Source organism: Hemiscyllium ocellatum, chromosome 18, assembly GCF_020745735.1.
Source record: "Hemiscyllium ocellatum isolate sHemOce1 chromosome 18, sHemOce1.pat.X.cur, whole genome shotgun sequence".
NCBI lineage: Eukaryota > Metazoa > Chordata > Chondrichthyes > Orectolobiformes > Hemiscylliidae > Hemiscyllium > Hemiscyllium ocellatum.
This window is the reverse complement of record NC_083418.1, coordinates 17,269,326-17,288,901: the sequence shown is the minus strand read 5'-3', so window position 1 is coordinate 17,288,901 and position 19,576 is coordinate 17,269,326. Positions and strand designations below refer to the sequence as shown.

The window sequence follows — 19,576 nt, the reverse complement described above, 5'->3', positions numbered from 1 at the left end:
AGACTGAGCCCAGGGCAATATTCGAAAGGACCAAGACTGGTCCATTTTAATCTGCAAACCATCCCACTGAAGCTGGGGCCACCTTCACATTAACAGCTTAGGTGATGGGGAGGGGGCACCAGCTGGGGTAAATGTGATGGCACCATTAGGATCTTCTGTAGAGGCAGCAGCCTGGTCCTTACCTGTTGGGGCCTCCCAAGCTAGATGTCAAGAGGGGCCAGTGATGCCACTTCTCACTCATTCCAACTGGAATGTCATAGAATCCCCACAGTGCAGGTACATCTGGCCCATCGAGTCTGCACCGACTCTCCGAAGGGCATCCCATCCAGACCCATTCCCCTGTCTTACCCCCAGAACATTTCCCATGATGAATCCACTTAGCCTGCACATCACTGGATACTGCAGGGCAATTTAGCATGGCCAATCCACCATCTTTGGACGTGGGTGTTAGGTTGAATGGGATGGCCACAATCACAGGGATGCCCCCCAATAGGGCCAGCCCAGCAGCTATGGCAGAGCCCGTTTTTAGTTGGGGTTTCTCTCAGCTCAATGAGCAAACCTACATCCAGAACCACAACCTCAGCTACAAATCTTCTCAAAACTCACCAAGTTTCTCTCAGCTCAGCAAAGGGTGCCTCCATTTTGAGGTGCCATGCCTGCCCCATCAGCACCCCCTCCCCGTCTGCCTCACCATCGCCGTGAGTTCTCCATTTGGAAACATGGCATCTTGGGGCCATGCTCTCGTCCTGAATTACCTCAGAGTTTACCACCTACGGTGAGGGGGGGGGATTTATAACAGGCATCGCCACCTCTGGGCTTCAGATGTCAGTACCGTGACCCAACTGGGCCCTGCCCAATGTCCTTCCTAAGGTTATGTCAGTCATGGTTCAGAGTGGAGCAAACTTCACCTCAGGGTATGAAGGCAGTGGATTCAAGTCCCACGTCAGGGACCGAAGGACAACTTTTAAATTGACTCCGTTGCTGCACTGTCTTTCAGGTGAGCTATTAAGTTGAGGTCCTGTCTTCCTGCTAGGGTGCGTGTAAAGATCCTATGGTATTAACTTGAAAAGTGGTGGAGTTAGAGCTGATGTTTTGGTGAGGATCAATCCGTGAGTTGATGTTATTAAAAACAAATGACTTGTTATCGCAAATGTATGAGAACTTGGAATGGAAGATACGCGGAAGCTAATCTGTGCTCAGCAAGTGTGAATACACTTCAAAACAAACTTGGTTGGATATAAAACACAAGGAGGTGAAAGTGAGTCTTCCTTCCTCACTCCATGAGTGAATACTGACATTTTCCTTTCTCCCTCAACACCACAATAAGGCATTGTGGTCAAAGCAAGCATCTGCCAGTTATTTACTGTGGAGGCGGTATTGGTGTTGTGGTAACGTTACTGGATTAGTAATCCAGAGACACAGGCTAATGCTCTCAGGTCATGTGTTCAAATCCCACTGAGGCCACAAATGCAATGAACCATATGTGGAATTGAAAGTTAGCAATGGTCACGCAGGCAACTGTCATTGATTGCTATATATAAAAGTTGTTTTGATTAATGCCCTTTAGGGGAGGAAATCTGTTGTTTTTACCTGGTCTGGCCTACGTGTGACTTCCACACCCACAGCAATTGTGGTTGACTTTGAAATGGCGTAGTAAGCATCTCGGTTGAAGGACAATTAAGGAAGAACAACAAATCCCTGTGTGCAATACCCAAATCCCATGAAAATTTGAAAAAAAAAACCTCGGAAATGCTTTAAAACCTCAGCACAGGGATTGCTGAAAAGAGGGAAGAAATGGAGAATATTCACTGAGGTAGATTAAGGGTCCATTTTATCAACATTCCTTTTGTTTGCTTCTGTGATTGTTGTACTGAAAGGAATTTTGATTTTGAATGCTGAGTCCTGACACAGTTTCTGAGGTCCTCCCTGCAGTTTATTTGGAGAGCAGATGAAATGAGCAGGATTTTCTTCTGTGCGAGTACAATCTCCTGAAAGCAACATCCCCCCCCGTCCCCCCCCACCTCAACTACCACAGCACACCCTGTACACCCCCCTCCTCCACCCCCCACATGCATATTCATCAGTCTTTAGTACTGAAATTAAAATGTTTCTGAAAAATCAGTAATAGGCTTTATAAGATCAATTGATAAGGAAAGGAGTGGTTTTGGGAGATCCACAATTAGTATATGAGTGTTCCACCTTTATTTGGATTATGTAAAAACCTGGACTATAACCTGGTGTTGTGTGATTTTTAACTTTATACACACCAGTCCAACACCGGCACCTCCAAGTCATGTGTGAAAAAAGGTATATTTGTTGAAATCTTTCCTTTTGCAGCCTTCAGGGCTGTTCAGCAGAAATACCTGTGGAAACACAATTCTTGGTATTTCTTGCAAATTGTCCTGATGAGTGCATGATGAACCTCTTTTTTTCAGTATTGCTCAAGTCCCATTCTGGCAAATGACGAATAGCTAAATGTATTGGTTTTAGTCTTGGCTCACTGGGAGTGCTGTCACATCTGAATCTGCCAGGTGTAGGACTAAGTCACAGTCCACAATATCCAGGCTAATGCTGCATTGCAGTACTGAGGGATGCTATCTGTCACACAGGCCGTGTTGATGATGCAATGATAACCTGAGGCTATCTTAGGGAAATGTTGAAGATTCCAGGGCACTATTTAACAAAGAGCAACAGTGTTTTTAATTATACCATCCCATGGGATAGTGGTGGGACACTCAGTCTTTGTTTCCTCTCCCTAATTACCTTGGAAGTGAATCATAGAATCCCTACTGTGTATAAACAGACCCTTCGGCCCAACAAGTCCACACTGACCCTCTGAAGAGGAACCCACCCAGACCCATTCCCCCACCCTATTACTCTACATTTCCCCTGACTAATGCAACTAACCTATACAATCCTGAATATTGTGGGCAATTTAGCGTGACCAGTTCACCTGACCTGCACATCTTTGGACTGTGGGAGGAAACCAGAGCACCCAGAGGAAACCCACACAGACACGGGGAGGATGTGCAAACTCCACACAGACAGTTGCCTGTGGCGGGAATTGAACCCGGGTCCCTGGTGCTGTGAGGCAGCAGTGCTAACCACTGAGCCAGCGTGCCGCCCTGTGCCTCACCATGTTGGTGAGCCACATTCCTGGACCACTATAGTTGACATGATGTGGAGTGCCACAGTGTGTCAGGATACATTTTGACATGGCAGTAGTGAGGGAAGTGCCTTATGTTTCCAAATCAGGATGTGGGGGAGAAGCTTGTAAAATTACACTGCCTTCTTTCTGTCCTGAAAGATAACAGAGTGCACAGTGGTGCCTGTGATGTCATGAGAGTCTGAGGGGGAGAGGGAACTGCAAATTGGGCTCCTTTTACAGCACTTAAATATCAACCCAACATGTGCTAAATTATAAAACAAAGTCTTAATATGAGAGGACACCCTTGTGTTAATATTCTAGCCGGGCAGCAAATTAGAAATATCGTTGGAAAAAGAAATCACCACTTTACACTAGCATTCCAGATTCACTCCACCAACTGGATTGGAGGGTTTGAGCGACAGGGAGGGGCTGAACAGGCTGCGGCCATTTTCCCTGGAACATCAGAGGCTGAAGGGTGATCTTATAGAGACTTATAAAATCATGAGGGGCACGGACAGGGTGAATAGCCAAGGTCTTTTCCCCAGAGTGGGGATGTCCAAAACTAAAAGACATAGGTTTAAGTTGTGAGGGGAAAGATTTAAAAGGGATCTAAGCGGCAACTTTTTCATGCTGAGGATGGTGCATGTATGGAACAAGCTGCCAGAGGAAATGTTGGAGCTGTTACAATTATTGGGCATATGAAGAGGAAACATTTAGAGGATATGGGCCAAATGCTGGCATCATTTAGGATATCTGGTCAGCATGGAAAAGTTGGACCGAAGAGCCTGTTTCCGTGCTGTACAGCTTTATGACTCTATAACTGAATGAAACAAAGAGGATTTTAACCCCTAAGTACATGTAGCAGCAGGGTTATCTGGGAATTCCCGAATCCTGGATACACACAATCTCCAGCTGAAACTATTTCCTCAGAATCTTCCAGCAGCCCCATCTCGGACACCAGTTGTTGCTTTTGGTCACTGGTGAATATACATGGTTCTTCATGTCTATCTAAGGGTGGCCTTTCCAGCAGACGTACCCTAATGATAACAGTGTCATTGGGAGGTGACCTTTCAACCTTCGACATAGTCACCCCCTCGGGAGTTGGACGATTTTAATTCTCTCTACGTCCCCTCTCCAGATAAATGAGTGGCTTCAAAACTGTGGCCCTTTACACTTTGGAAATGGTGCAGATTAACCTTTTCAAAATACCGAATATAATTTCGAACATATGTGTTTGTTAATATTGAAAATCTTTCAAAGTGCAGATGGATTCACTCACCTCAGACAGTCAGCAGTCTAACAGTTTAGAAGCTATTAGATTAGACCTTAGACCACTCCTCATTCTTAAGGGTGACAGTTAGCTCAGTTGGTTGGATGGTTGGTCTCTGATGCAGAGTAATACTAACACTATCGGTTAAATTTCCACACTTCATAGTGGTTAGCACTGTTGCCTCACAGTGCCAAAGACCTGGGTTCAATCCCCACTTCAGGCAACTGTCTGTGTGGAGTTTGCACATTCTCCCCGTGTCTGCGTGGGTTTCCTCCGGGTGTTCCGGTTTCCTCCCACAGTCCAGAGATGTGCAGGTCAGGTGAATTGGCCGTGTTAAATTGCCCGTAGTGTTAGGTGAAGGGGTAAATGTAGGGGAATGGGTCTGGATGGGTTGCTGTTTGGAGGGTCGGTGTGGACTTGTTGGGCCGAAGGGCCTGTTTCCACACTGTAACTAATCTAATCTAATCACTAGCTGAGATTACCATGAAGGACTCTCCTTCACATCCTCTCCCCTCACCTGAGGTGTGGGGGCCCTCAGGTTAAACCACCATCACTCAACTATCTCTAATGAGAGAGTGGGACTATGGCGACTTTACTTTTAACTCTATGATCAGTAATTTCTTTCAAACAGAAACATTGTTACGAGTCTTTCAAAAATAGGCATATGCACAATTCAGGAATAAGTGAGGACTGCAGATGCTGGAGATCAGAGACGAGAGTGCAGTGCTGGAAAAGCACAGCAGGTCAGGCAGTATCCGAGGAGCAGGAAAATCGACATTTTGGACATTAGCCCTTCATCAGAATTCCTGATGAAGGGCTTATGCCTGAAACATCGATTCTCCTGCTCCTCAGATGCTGCCTGACCTGCTGTGCTTTTCCAGCACTACACACTGGACTCATACAGGCAGTTCTGTCAACAGTTGTATATTTGGCTCGTTATTCATATGCTTTGGTGTATCAATAGTAGATCTTATCTTTGACTTGATTTATCCTGATGTACTCATCATTGCAAGATAAAAAGGAAATATGTCAGCAGACATAAAGGGCTTGAATAATCATTTGGATGTGTTGTGACACAGAGTGCGATTGAAAGATGTGGGGTTTGTGAAGTTAAGGGATGTGTTCTTTTGGAAAATTCTCTGAGGCACATCATGGTTTATTTTTTTAATAAGTTGGTATAAAATGTGTGACAGAGACTTCTTTTACATTACCAGAATGTAAGCTACAGAAATAACAGCACCTGAGATAATAGTCAGCAGGGGGAGGTGTAAAGCCAATTGCTGAATCATTCTGTTGCATTCCACAACAATATCCCAAAATCCGTATCTACCTCCAATGGTTTTGCTATGATTTTTTATTTCAAATTCCTACCATTGTTTTCCAAGTCGGTGCTGTTCCAGTGGAATGGCAACTGCTGAAGTACAGGGTGGCATCTGAACTGAGCATTCATTCTGCTTCCTCCAGTAAAGTCATGGTCTGAAATCAAAAGGGAGAGATGTCATCGTTTTCCCTGGTCTTGATGTAAAGATGTTGCTGGTTCATTGCTACTCAATGGAAAAGGGTTTGGAGCTCACACACAATGGCAACATTCCATTGTCGGTCTAAAGGATGCAAATAGATAGCTCTCTCCCCACCAATTTGTTCAGGTTAGCGGGGACAGTGATGAAACACAGCAGCTATGTGGCTGCTTCAGACCTGCTGAAGGCAAAACACTGCAGACCGGAAACAAAAACTGAACCCACTGGGGAAACTCGGCAGGTCTGGCAGCATCTGTGGAGAGGAATCAAATTCTGGAGAATCATATCACTGGAATGTAGGTTTGCTCCCTGAGCTGGAAGGTTCGTTCTCAGACACTTTGTCACCATACTAGGTAACATCTTCAGTGAGCCTCCAAATGAAGCACTGGTGGTGTAGCCCGTTTTCTATTTATATGTTTGAGTTTCCTTGGGTTGGCGATGTCATTTCCTGTGGTGACATCGTTTCCAATGATGATGTAATTTCCGGCATTTGTTCTCAGGAGGTGGTAAAACTCATATCACATTAACTCGGTTTCTCTCTCTCTATGGATGCTGCCAGACCTGCTGAGTTCCCCCAGTATTCCTGTGTTTGTCTTTCTGCTGCTCGAGGACTCTGAGAAAGGACAGAGAGCTGGACCGTTGCCATATCAGAGTGATTTAAGAAGCAATATGACCTAGTAGAAAATACTTTGAAAAGTTTTAAAACTTAACACATCCATGACACTATGGTTGCCTGACTTTCACCACCGGCTCTCCATCTTTCCTGCTTTTCTCACGTTTTATTCTCTCTCATATTTCTTCCTCTTTACTGCCGTTTTCCTGCTTCTTTCACAGGCTTATAACACAATTACCATTGCAACTAAGGGTTCATCGTTATTGCACAGAAAGGTCATCTGAGTATATCGGAGATTGCCTCAGCCTCCTCAATGCCCTTTGCCCCCGCTTCTTGGATCTCCTCATACTGTGGTGGCACGCTGCCTCACAGCACCAGGGATCCGGGGTCGATTCCAGCCTCAGGCAACTGTCTGTGTGGAGTTTGCACATTCTCCCCGTGTTTGGGTTGGTTTCCTCCAGGTGCTCTGGTTTCCTCCCACAGTCCAAAGATGTGCAGGTCAGGTGAATTAGCCATGCCAAATTGCCCTTGTGTTCAGGGATGTGGAGGTTAGTGCATTGGTCAGGGATAAATATAGGACAATAGGGTAGGGGAATGGGTCTGGGTGGGTTACTGTTTGGAGGGTCGGTGAAGACTTGTTGGACCAAAGGGCCTGTTTCCACACTTTACAGTTTCCATGTTTCTATGTTCAGCAGCCTCTTCCACATTTTCCTTGATGGAGTGGTGATCATTGCTACCCTCATTATTGGTAATCTACTAAGCTCTGCACAGAATGTCTGACCCCTCCTCGGAACACACTGAAGGGATTCATACCAGACCATTTCAGGCATCTGAACCTCATCTTCGGTAGCCCCACTTGACTGGTCACTTGTGTCGAGAGAGAGGCAGGTTTTATATCTCTCCTGAACGTAGATTTCTCCAGCTTCCTCGTTTCCCCTCCCCCCACCCTATCTCAGTCCCAAGCCTCGGATTCAGCACCACTCTCTTGACCTGCAATCTTCTTCCTGACCTCTCTCCCCGCACCCCCTCTCCGGCCTATCACCCTCACCTCCTTCCACCTATCATATTCCCAGCACCCCTCCTCCAAATTCCCTCCCCCCTACCTTTTATCTCAGCCCGCTTGGCACACCAGCCTCATTCCTGAAGAAGGGCTTATGTCCGAAACATCGATTCTCCTGCTCCTTGGATGCTGCCTGGCCTGCTGCGTTTTTCCAGTACCACAATCTTCAACTCTGGTACTCCAGCATCTGCAGTCCTCACTTTTTCCCTTTATATCTCTCCTGTACTGCAGTGGGAGGATCACTCTTTGCTGCACGTTGCCACGTCTTCAATGGGCAGCCCTTGTCTCCGGGGATCCACTCAACAGGGTGACGGAAAGGGGGACTGGAATAACTGTGACGCTTGGACCTGAAGAGTACCGTGGGCGTTATGACTGCTTCCCGTAAACAGCGCCCGTTCCTGAAAGAGGCACTCTTGATGGTTAGAGCACAATTGTCCTTCAATGGAATTAAAGCCCTTTCTGTTGATTAAAAACCACAGGGAGGTCCATTGAAGTCTGATGGCTACATCCATAAGGTCAATGGCACCATGCTCTGGGGGAACCCACTGGTGACTGTCCAGGCTCTCTCTGCTTGTCTAGCTCACTTCAGTAGTGCACTGTGACTCTGGCACTCTTGGTCAGCACCTCGAGGCACAATAGGCTGAATTCATGGAAGATCCCACACATGTCCCAGTGCATCGGTGAAGAGATAAAAATCTAGGGTGCCACAGTGATCTTCAGCACCATTCTCATCAGTTATCTCCATGGGTCTCAGAGCAGCCTGGAGAATAGGGTTGAAGTCAGTGCTCGAGTCCCTTCACTGACATCCATCCCCAGGCATCTGCAGACAATATAGACTTACGGACTTCACAGATCAGAGAACGGTGACTCAACATATTCCTGGGTGAAAAGCTTCACGTATGAAGGAAGATTTGACAGATTGGAGCTTAACTCAATTGGAGTTTAGATAACTGAGAGTTGATCTTATTCGAACACTCAAGATGCCGGGGAGACATAGGAAATCGGAACTGATGTAGGCCATCATTCCTTCACTCAACTAGATGATGGGATTTGATGAGGTAGATGGTGGGGTGGGGGTTGTAGAAATATGGAGCACAGTTAGAGGTCTCCCATTTAAGACACAGAAGGGAATGTTTTCCCCTACAAGAGTCTGTGTCTGAGGAACTCTCTCCCTCAGGCACCAATGGATGCTGGGCCACTGGGAGGGAAGGGTTATGGAGGGCTGAGGGAGAAGAGCTGAGGCCCCAACCAGAACCAACTGTCATTTTATGGAATGGCAGAACAGCCTGGAAGGGCCAAATGGTCGCCGTTTCCTGTCACGCTTTGCTCTCTATGAAGACTACTCCTGGGCATTTATTGGGCAGAGGCTCTGTAACTCTGCGCCTCAGGGGCTAACCCTCTTACTGCTGTTTCCACTGTAGAGGGAGCGATGCCTAAATGCCCCTCCCTTTGTATCTGCCTACCAACCCCCTCCCCCGGTCCCCTTTCACAGGCGATGCCAGGTTTACTCTCAACCAGTTGGACTGTAGCCTCTCATGTCCAACCAAACCTCTCCCCCGGCAAAACCTTCCCCTTACCAACGCCTGCTGAACAGAGGACTGCTGTCCCTCTGCATGCCATTCACATTCGGCCATACCCACCAGCACCACCCTCACTTATCGGATCACTGGCTGGTCCTCTGTAGGATGGCAGAGAAAGGCATTGATGCTGATGGCTAGGCCGCAGTATCCGTGAGGTTTGGTCACGGCTGTCGAAGGTCCAGGTGGGCCCTTGCTCTCCAGGCACCTGTACCCAGTGTGGAGAGTTCATCAAATGTCCCCTCAGTGAGAGTCAGCACTGTGTGCAGACTGGGCCTGCCCAGACCTTACTCCGGATATTAATACAAGGATCACTGCCAGCTTCACACTTACAGGACCATGCTCCGTCATTTTAACAGACAACTCCCCCTTCCACCACCAACCCCACACCTCCCTTCCCCCACCCCCACTGCTACCCCTGCAGGAGGAACACTTTATACAGCTGCTCCTTTTTGAGGGAATCTCTCCAATCTCTTACCCCTTAGAGGCAAAACGTGTTTTGAATATGGCCGCCCGAGGTGGTGGTGAGGCGGTGTCTCTGCCCAGATTAGGAGTGTGACGTCCCAGGATTCCTGTGCACTGTTCACTAGTTACAACAGGCTGTAATGCCACCTGACTGTATTGGGAATAGCCACCTCCCGCACAAACTCAGATCATGTCACAGCGATGAGCCCGCCTGTACCTTCCTGTCCACTGGGGAGCAACATCATGACATTAGAATTCTGGGCCTCAATCTTCTGTCCCCTGCACATTGGCTCCAACCTGATCATTCTGGCTGAGGTAACACTCCAGCCATTGTGTCAGTTCTTGCGTAAGTGAGGACTGTGCTGTCAAATGAAGCTATTTAACAATGTAAATGTGATACCTGTACTCATATTTCCAAAGAAATGAAAAGGGAGTGGCTGCAACCAGTCAGATATTCACTACCTGTTTACAACTCCTTCCTTTATGTGGATTATATGATTAGATTAGACTGCCTACAGTGTGGAAACAGGCCCTTCAGCCCAACAAGTCCACACTGACCCTCCGACGACCCACCCCCCTCTGACTAATGTACCTAACACTATGGGCAATTTAACATGGCCTGCACATCTTCGTGAATGTGGGAGGAAGCCCACGCAAACACGGGGAGAATGTGCAAACTCCACACAGACATTTGCCTGAGGTTGGAATCGAACCTGGGACCCTGGTGCTGTGAGGCAGCAGTGCTAACCACTGAGCCAGCGTGTCACCCTAAATGGTAACAACTGGATGACAGTCAGTATGATTAGACACCACACACAGAATTGTCTAGGATGAGAAAGCACAAATATTTGTTGATGTCATTTTGGCCTCTATGTTCAGGTCTTTATGTCATGAGGTCTCAGGGATGGGTCCCTTCCCCCTCTTCCGTTTGTCCTGTCTAAAAAGGGTTATTGGAAAAACCATTAAGTCACATTGCTCAGTGGGGAGCCAGTGCAGACACAATAGACCAAATGGTCTCTCTGCCTGCACTGCACCATTTCTGTGATTCAATCCACATTGTGAGCTGTTTCTGAAGGCCAGGCATTCAAACTGATCCAAGCCAGGTCCTGACAAGTCCTGGAGGGAACATTTTTTTCATGTGGTGGGGGAGATGGTGAGTGGGGATAAATCCAAGGCTATTCATCTCAAATTGACCAGATCAGGGCTGTGTGTGTGTTTCAAAGGCTGTAAATATGCAGCACAGGGTCTGGTGAACACCATGTCACTCTCCAAATCCTTTTGTCGCCTGCAAAACCAGGTAAACAGAGGAACACTGGAACAGGAGGAGGCCATTCAGCCCCTCAAACCTGTTCCAACATTCAGTGAGATCATTGATCTGTGACCTAACTCCATATACCTGCTTTTGGCCCATATCCCTTAATACCTTTGCCATTTGTGGAAGAGAGATTTCCAAATATCTACTACCCTGTATGTAGAAACACACACACACACACACACACACACACTATTTAATTTCATATCAACTAAAAAGTACACCAATCTCTCCCTTTCTTGATCCAAAATGGATAACCTCACGTTTGCTTCCATTGAACTCCATCCGCCACAGATGTTGCCACTCACTTAGACTATAAGTGTCCCTTCGTAATTTTACGCACACTGTTAACATGCCATCCATTTGGGTCATCTGCAAATTTGGAAATATGACGTTCTATGCCATTATCTAAGTCGTTAATAAATAATGATGGTCCTAACACAAATCCTAACACTGGTCACATCCTGTCAATTTGAGTTTCTACCCATGATCCCTAGTTTCTGTTGCCTGCCACTCACCCAATTTCCCAGCCAGATCAGCAAGTTGTACTCAATCCTGTGGGCTCCTACCTTAGTTAACAGTCCCTTATGTAGGACTTCATCAAATGCCCACTGGAAGTCCACATGACCAACATCCATAGACATCCAGAAAGTGCACACTGCGCCACTCCTCTTCAAACCTTGATGTTCTCCATCACAGCGTATTGCCCTCCAAGCCACACTTAAGACCATGTTCACCCTGATGTGTGGTGGGTGCAGTGAATCTGGCAGTGAACAGCTCAAAGCTGCACATCTTCCATTGATGTCTTGAGGTCATAGAGATGTACAGCATGGAAACAGACTCTTCGGTCCAACCCGTCTATGCCAACCAACTATCCCAACCCAATCTAGTCCCACCTGCCAGCACCTGGCCCATATCCCTCCAAACCCTTCCTATTTATCTCCCCATCCAAATGCCTCTTAAATATTGCAATTGTACCAGCCTCCACCACATCCTCTGGCAGCTCATTCCATACACATACCACTGTGTGAAAAAGCTGCCTCTTACGTCCCTTTTATATCTTTCCCCTCTCACCCTAAACCTATGCCCTCGAGTGCTGGGCTCCCCCACCCTAGGGAAAAGACTTTTTCTATTTATCCTATCCATGCCCTTCATAATTTTGCAAACCTCTATAAGGTCACCCCTCAGCCTCCGATGCTCCAGGGAAAACAGCCCCAGCCTGTTCAGCCTCTCCCTATAGCTCAAATCCTCCAACCCTGGCAACATCCTTGTAAATCTTTTCTGAACCCTTTCAAGTTTCACAACATCTTTCCGATAGGAAGGAGACCAGAATTGCACGCAATATTCCAACAGTGGCCTAAATACTCTGACCAATAAAGGAAAGCATACCAAACGCCTTCTTCACTATCCTATCTACCTGCGACTCCACTTTCAAGGAGCTATGAACCAGCACTCCAAGGTCTCTTTGTTCATCAATACTCTCTAGGACCCTACCATTAAGTGTATAAGTCCTGCGAAGATTTGTTTTCCCAAAATGCAGCATCTTGCATTTATCTGAATTAGTCCTTGACTTTTGCAATTGTTGCACAGTGAGTATCTGAAACTGCCTTGAGACTACACAAAGTGCGCACGGCAACACCTTGGAAGGAGAATTGAACGCGAGGATGGGTGGTAGTTGGGTGGGGAGGATGTGAACAGGCCTTGATCCCGAACGAAGAGTCCGGTCATGCAATGATCAATTGGCCTTCTCCCTCTCTCTCTCTCTCTCTTCACAGGAGTGACCTGCTGACCATTTCCAATGGTTTCTGTTTGAGTTAGGGCTTTGGCTCCAAAACATATGATCGCTAATGAAGTGATTTTGGAGGGTCTTTGCTCTCATAATGAAGGAAGTTCGATAGCCAATTTGAACACAGCAAGCCCCCACAAACAGTAATGAGATTTATTGCTGAATACCCTGCTTTATAGGTGTTGACTGAGGAACAGGTATTGGCAGTGTAATGAGGAGAATTCTCTTCAGGCCCTGAAAGGGCACCTCTGGCAATACTGCACCTTCTCGGTACTGTGCTAGAGTGTTAGTGGGCTTCCCTGCTCTCGGCTCTAAAGGGGGCTTGAACCCATAACCGCCAGGTCCAGACATGTCAGCATAATCACCAGAAACTTGAAGGGAAAAGGCCAGGCCAGGAAAACAGAATATCAGACATATTATCATCTTTTAAAGGAACACCGCTGGGATTTAAATAGAAATGGCAGGCATTCTAAACATCACCCAGTGGTAAAATAAATATGAAGACTGGAGACAGCTGATGTACAGGTAAAAATGGGGCTGATGAAATGGATTTGCCAATGTCCTGATGCACCTCAGAGCCTAGCCTTGCCCACTCAAACCTGCAGGAGGCAATGCCTCTTATTGCCAAGCTTGGACAGAGCAAATGATCCATGCTGAGCCACCGTAAAGGTGAGTCAGACATGCAACTGGATATCAACCTCTATTGCTCTCTGTATGCTTTACCTTTCTGTACATGGCCACATTGCTCCAGTGAAGCTCAACATGAGACCATGTTTCCACTCGGAACTCTGAGGCCTTCGCAACTCAACATTGACCTCAACAACCTCAGACCAGCTGCCTCCAGCTTTGTACCAGGGTCTCTGTACCCTTCCTGTTGTTGGGATTGTTCTCCCGGTTGAGCTTTCTCCCCTGTGCCGCATTCAGATGGATTTTATGGAGCCATTTATGCCTCATTTGGACCTAACCTTCATTGCTTCGCAGTGCCTGCCTAATCCACCTCCTGAAATCTTCCATGGTTTAACCTCCCCCAGCCAGCAGCATATCACAGACACACATCTTCTTCCTTGCCCCTCTCCCCTTGCAGTGACTTAAATCTCCTGCATTTCTACAGTTCTGGTGAAAGGACCTCGACTTGAAATGGTGCCCATGTTTTCTGCCTGAGTCCTTTGCTTGACCAGTTTGAGATTTCCAGGAGGTGCAGTATTTTGCTTATGTAAACAGGTTGACTTTCTGACAGGTCCAGTGCCAATTTATTTTCGATCTCACTGCATTGAGGAAGAAGGGAAAATGATTGTGGCGAATTGCCAGATTAAGGTGCATTAACACCTTAATGGGACAAACAGGCATGAAAAAATAAAGGCCTTTGGTTCTTTGATGCTGGCTGTATTCGGACATTGTATACTTCACCAAACAGGTTCAGGTGTGGCTTGTTTATATGCCACACTTAAGTTTGTATTGAAAGGAACTCAATGGGAGTTAAACTGGACATGGTGTTAACCAGGTAAAAACAATGATGCTGCCTGAACAGCAGTTCAGGCAGCATCCAAGGAGCAGGAAAATTGACGTTTCAGGCACAAGCCCTTCATCAGGAATAAAGGCAGAGAGCCTGAAGCGTGGAGAGATAAGTGAGAGGAGAGTGGGGGTGGGGAGAAAGTAGCATACAGTACAATAGATGAGTGGGGGTGGGGATGAAGGTGATAGGTCGGGGAGGAGAGGGTGGAGTGGATAGATGGAAAAGAAGATAGGCAGGTAGGACAGGTCATGGGGACAGTGCTGAGCTGGAAGTTTGGAACTCAGGTGAGGTGGGGGAAGGGGAACTGAGTGAAGTCCACATTGATGCCCTGGGGTTGAAGTGTTCCGAGGCGGAAGATGACGTGTTGTTCCTCCAGGCGTCTGATGGTGAGGGAGCGGCGGTGAAGGATGTCCAGGACCTCTATGTCCTCGGCAGAGTGGGAGGGGGAGTTGAAATGTTGGGCCACAGGGCGGTGTGGTTGATTGGTGTGGGTGTCCCGGAGATGTTCCCTAAAACGCTCTGCTAGGAGGCGTCCAGTCTCCCCAATGTAGAGGAGACCGCATCGGGAGCAAAGGATGCAATAAATGATATTGGTGGATGTGCAGGTAAAACTTTGATGGATGTGGAAGGCTCCTTTAGGGCCTTGGATAGAGGTGAGGGAGGTGGTGTGGGCGCAGGTTTTGCAATTCCTGCAGTGGCAGGGGAAGGTGCCTGGAGGGGAGGGTGGGTTGTAGGGGGGCATGGACCTGACCAGGTAGTCACGGAGGGAACGGTATTTCCGGAAGGTGGAAAGGGGTGGGGAGGTAAATGTATCCCTGGTGGTGGGGTCTGTTTGGAGTGGGCGGAAGTGTCGGCGGATGATTTGGTTTATGCGAAGGTTGGTAGGGTGGAAGGTGAGCACCAGGGGGGTTTTGTCCTTGTTACGGTTGGAGGGGTGGGGTCTGAGGGCGGAGGTGCGGGATGTGGACGAGATGCGTTGGAGGGCATCTTTAACCACGTGGGAAGGAAACAGGTGACTGACTCAGGCCTGTCTGCCCTTTCATGTTTAATACATAATGTTAAAATAAAAATAGACTTGAATCTCAAGATCCAAATCCACAATATCATTGATTTCCAAATAATCTAATAACAGATGGCCCAGACATTGTTATTCAAATACAAAATATTGCACAGCTCTAGATTACAGGTAGTACCTGCTTAGTGACATTGTGGATTAATCCACAGCCACAGTTTAAGAAGGCAGCGCATCATCACCTTCTCCAGAGCAATGAGGGACGGGCAATAAATGCTGCAACAGCCAGAGACACCTCCATGCCCCGGAATGAAGGAAATAAATGAATATACAACAGCAATCTGATGCTGGCCACTACATTCAGGTTATGTTTCATATAATCAGAGTACAAACTCAAAGTCAAAAAGTATGGTGCTTGGAAGCACAGTTGGTCAGGCAGCATCCGAAGAGCAGGAGAGTCGATGTTTCGGGCATAAGCTCTTCATCAGGAATGTGAGAAGGGGAAGGGAGCTGAGAGATAAATAGGAGAGTGGGGGTGGGGCTGAGGGGAAGGTAGCTGGGAGGTACAGGTCGGAGGGGGGAGGGGTGATGGTGATAGGTTGGTGGGGAGGTTGGAGCTGATAGTGAGAAGGAAGATGGACAGGTAGGACAGATCAAGAGGGTGGTGTCAAGTTGGAGGGTTGGATTTGGGATAAAGTGGGGGGAGGGGAGATTTGGAAACTAGTGAAACTTGGAATTCCATTTGGAACTTACACTAGTTTCCAAATCCCCCCTCCCCCCACCTTATCCCAGAACCAACCCTCCAATTCAGCACCACCCTCTTGACCTGTCCTACCTGTCCATCGTCCTTCCCACCTATCCACTCCAACCTCCCACCCGACCTGTCGCAATCACCCCCCCCGCCCCACCTGCATCTACCTATCGCCTTCCCAGCTACCTTCCCCCAGCCCCACCCATACCCTCCTAGTTATCTCTCAACCCCCATTACCCCTCCACATTCCTGAAAACGGGCTTGTGCCCGAAATGTCGACTCTCCTGCTCCTCGGATGCTGCCTGACCTGCTGCGCTTTTTTCAGCGCCACACGTTTCAACTCTGACTCTCCAGCACCTGCAGCCCTCAGAGGATGAAGTCAGGGTTACAAGGAGGTAATAGCTTCCTGACTGCACTGAAGCTGCTGAGCTAAACTGACACTGATTTTCAGAGTGTGGTGGGGAGGGGAGATAGAGAGCGACAGTGATTAATTATTAGTTAATCTGCTCTGTTTTGACAGGTGCAGATATTAAAATTGCTGCCCTTTGAATAATTCCTCTCCTATAACCCAGAACATCTGTTCGTTTGTCAAACACTGAACCTCTCGACTGTTTTAGGTTGCCAGGCAGGGTAGGGGAGGAAACGAGCTGCCTATGAAACATTATCACACTTTTCCAGTTGTCCTGCTGTTAGGCTTGAGGGTGGCTGGAAACCATCCTTAACCAAGGTTTCCTACACTGGTACAGTCTCAACTGTCAACAATGCAGTTAAATTGGTCCTTAGTTTCTTAATGGGCCACAGAAGGGGCAATGAGAAAATACCACTTGACTCTTCAAATGCATCTCTCATGCCAACTCCTATCCATGGCATTGCCTTAGCACCAAGGATTTAATAAGAACCAAAGGAATTAACACAGGTATACGCCGTCCAGCCCCTTAAGTCTGCAACGCCATTCTGTAAAGTAGTGCTTAATATTCCTGATGAAGGGCTTATGTCAACTCTCCTGCTCCTCAGATACTGCCTGACTGGCTGTGCTTTTCCAGCAACACCCTGTTGACTGTAATCTCCAGCATCTGCAATCCTCACTTTCTCTAGTGGTTGACATGCCCTAGGCAGCAGCTCCTCTTCTGTGCCAGCTCCTGACCGTCCTCAACTGCACAATCATTCCAAAATCCATCGACCTCCTCTTCAATTACTTTCAGTGAACTCGCCTCCACAACTGTCTGCAGCTGGAGAATTCCAGACCATCAGTCCCTTCTAGGGGAAGAAATTCTTCCACATCTCTGTTTGAAATGAGTGTCTCCTTATTCTGTAACCATGCCTCCTAGTTTGAGATGAACACGTTAGTGGAAACATCTTCTCAACATCTACCCTGTCAAACTCCCTCAGAATTTTATATGTTTCAGTAAGACTACCCTTCATTCTTCCAAACTCTCATGAATAATAGCCGAACCTGTTTAGCTGTTCTTGATTAGTCAACCCTTTCTGTTTCTTCCCACAGTTCAAAGATGTGCAGGTCAGGTGAACTGGCCACGCTAAATTGCCCATAGTGTTAGATGCATTAGTCAGAGGGGATTGGGTCTGGGTGGGTTACTCTTCGGAGGGTCGGTGTGGACTGGTTAGGCTGAAGGGCCTGTTTCCACACTGTCGGGAATCTAATCCCTGGAATCAACCTAGCGAATCATGTTTGAACAGCTCCCAATGTTGACAAATCAAATCTGTAACCAGTACTCTAGCCCTCTCAACATCCCACACAGGTGGAACAAGAGTTCCCTGTTCCCTAGCAGTCAAGGACAAAACTCTAATTGTTGTCTTAATTACTTGCTGCACCAGCATGCTAATGTTTTGTATTTCATGCACAACAATGCCAAGATTCCTCTGGGCTGCATTTTTTGCAATCGTTCTCCACTAAAGCAGTAGAGTGCCTTTTCATTCTGCTTACCAATGTGTATAACCTCCATTTTATTTCGCATTACACGCCATCTGCCAAGTTTTCGCCTACTCACTCAACCTGTCTATATCCCTTGCGGATTCCTATGTCCTCATCACAACATGAATGCTCATCATCTATCATCAGTAAATTTGGAAACGTTACATTCGGCGCCCTCCTCCATGACCCTATTATTGGAGATTGATCATTGAGATTTTAGGATTAAACCTTGTGACACTCCATTTGTTACTCCTTTCCAACTCATTACACATTATTCCTGACTCTGGCTTCTGTTGTGTTAACCAATCAGCAATCCACGATAACATATAACCCACAATGCTTTGGGCTCCTATCTAATACAAGCACCTTTCATGTGGCACGTTATCCAACCCCTCTGGAAGTCCAAAGAAATTCTACTATTTTAAATTTTACTTGTTTTATACTCAAAGTTGAGCAAATTTGGCAAATATGATTTGTCTTTCACAAAACTATGTTGACTCAGTTTGAATGTATTTCTAAATGTTCTGCTATTTCTTCCAAACATTTTCCCAACAACAGATTAAAAAAATAATTGGCCTACTGTTTCCTGATTTCTATTTCTACTCCTCCTTGAATGATTTTCCAATCCATTTGACTATCTGAGAAAATGCTGGGCAAGATATAGCATCATAGAGCCATACAGCATGGAAACAGACCCTTCGGTCCAACCTTGTTCCCAAACTATACTAGTCCCACTCGCCTATGCTTGGCCCATATCCCTCTAAACATTTCTTATTCATGTACTTATCCGAATGTCTTTTAAATGGTGTAACTGTCCCCACATCCACCACTTCCTCTGGAAGTTCATTCCACATACAAACTACTCTCTGTGTCATACAAATTGCCCCATATGTCTTTTTAAATCTTCCTCCTCTCACCTTAAAAATATGCCCTCCCATTCTTGAAATCCCCCACCCTAGGGAAAAGACACCCGCCATTCACCTTATCTATACCTCCCATGATTACATAAACCTCTATAAGGTTACACCTGAACATCCTGTGCTCCAATGAAAACAGTCCCAGTCTATCCAGCCTCTCCTTATGACTCAAACCCTCCATTACTGGCAACATCCTGGTAAATCTCTTCTGAACCTTCTCCAGCTCAATACTATCCTTCGTACAGCAGGGCAACCAGTACTGGACACAGCACTCCAGAAGTGTCCTCATCAATGTTGTGTATATTCTCAACATAACGGCCCAACTCCTGTACTCAAAGGACTAAGCAATGAAGGCAAGCGTGTTTAATGCCTTCTTAACCACGCTGTTCTCCTGTGATGCAAACCTCAAAGGATTATATATCTGCACCCCCTAGGTCTCTCTGTAATACAACACTACCCCAAAGCCCTACTTTAAATTGTACAAGTCCTGTCCTTGTTTGTTTTACTAAAATGCAATACAGTCTGTTCTGATACAATGTTCCCATGCGTTATCAGAAAATTATAAAGCAACACCATTTAAACCAATGGAGTCAGAATCATATTACAGCCAAAACAGGTAAGGAAAGTTTGTGTTCTACATATAATAGTCTAAATTTTTCAATCACGTTATAGCCAATTTGTGTTGGAGAAACACATGTTATAGCA

The 19,576-nt window shown here is 46.7% G+C and overlaps 1 protein-coding gene across 2 annotated transcripts in view; it reads right to left on the bottom strand.

Annotated features, from left to right (window-relative positions):
• Positions 1-19,576, bottom strand: part of ehf (ets homologous factor) — a 47,907-nt gene that overhangs the window by 27,129 nt on the left and 1,202 nt on the right. For both annotated transcript variants that reach the window (XM_060838402.1, XM_060838403.1), the window contains one exon: positions 5,790-5,894. In XM_060838402.1, coding sequence (XP_060694385.1) covers positions 5,790-5,868 — 79 coding nt within the window. In that variant the 5' untranslated portion in view covers positions 5,869-5,894. The remainder of the gene's footprint in view (positions 1-5,789; positions 5,895-19,576) is intronic.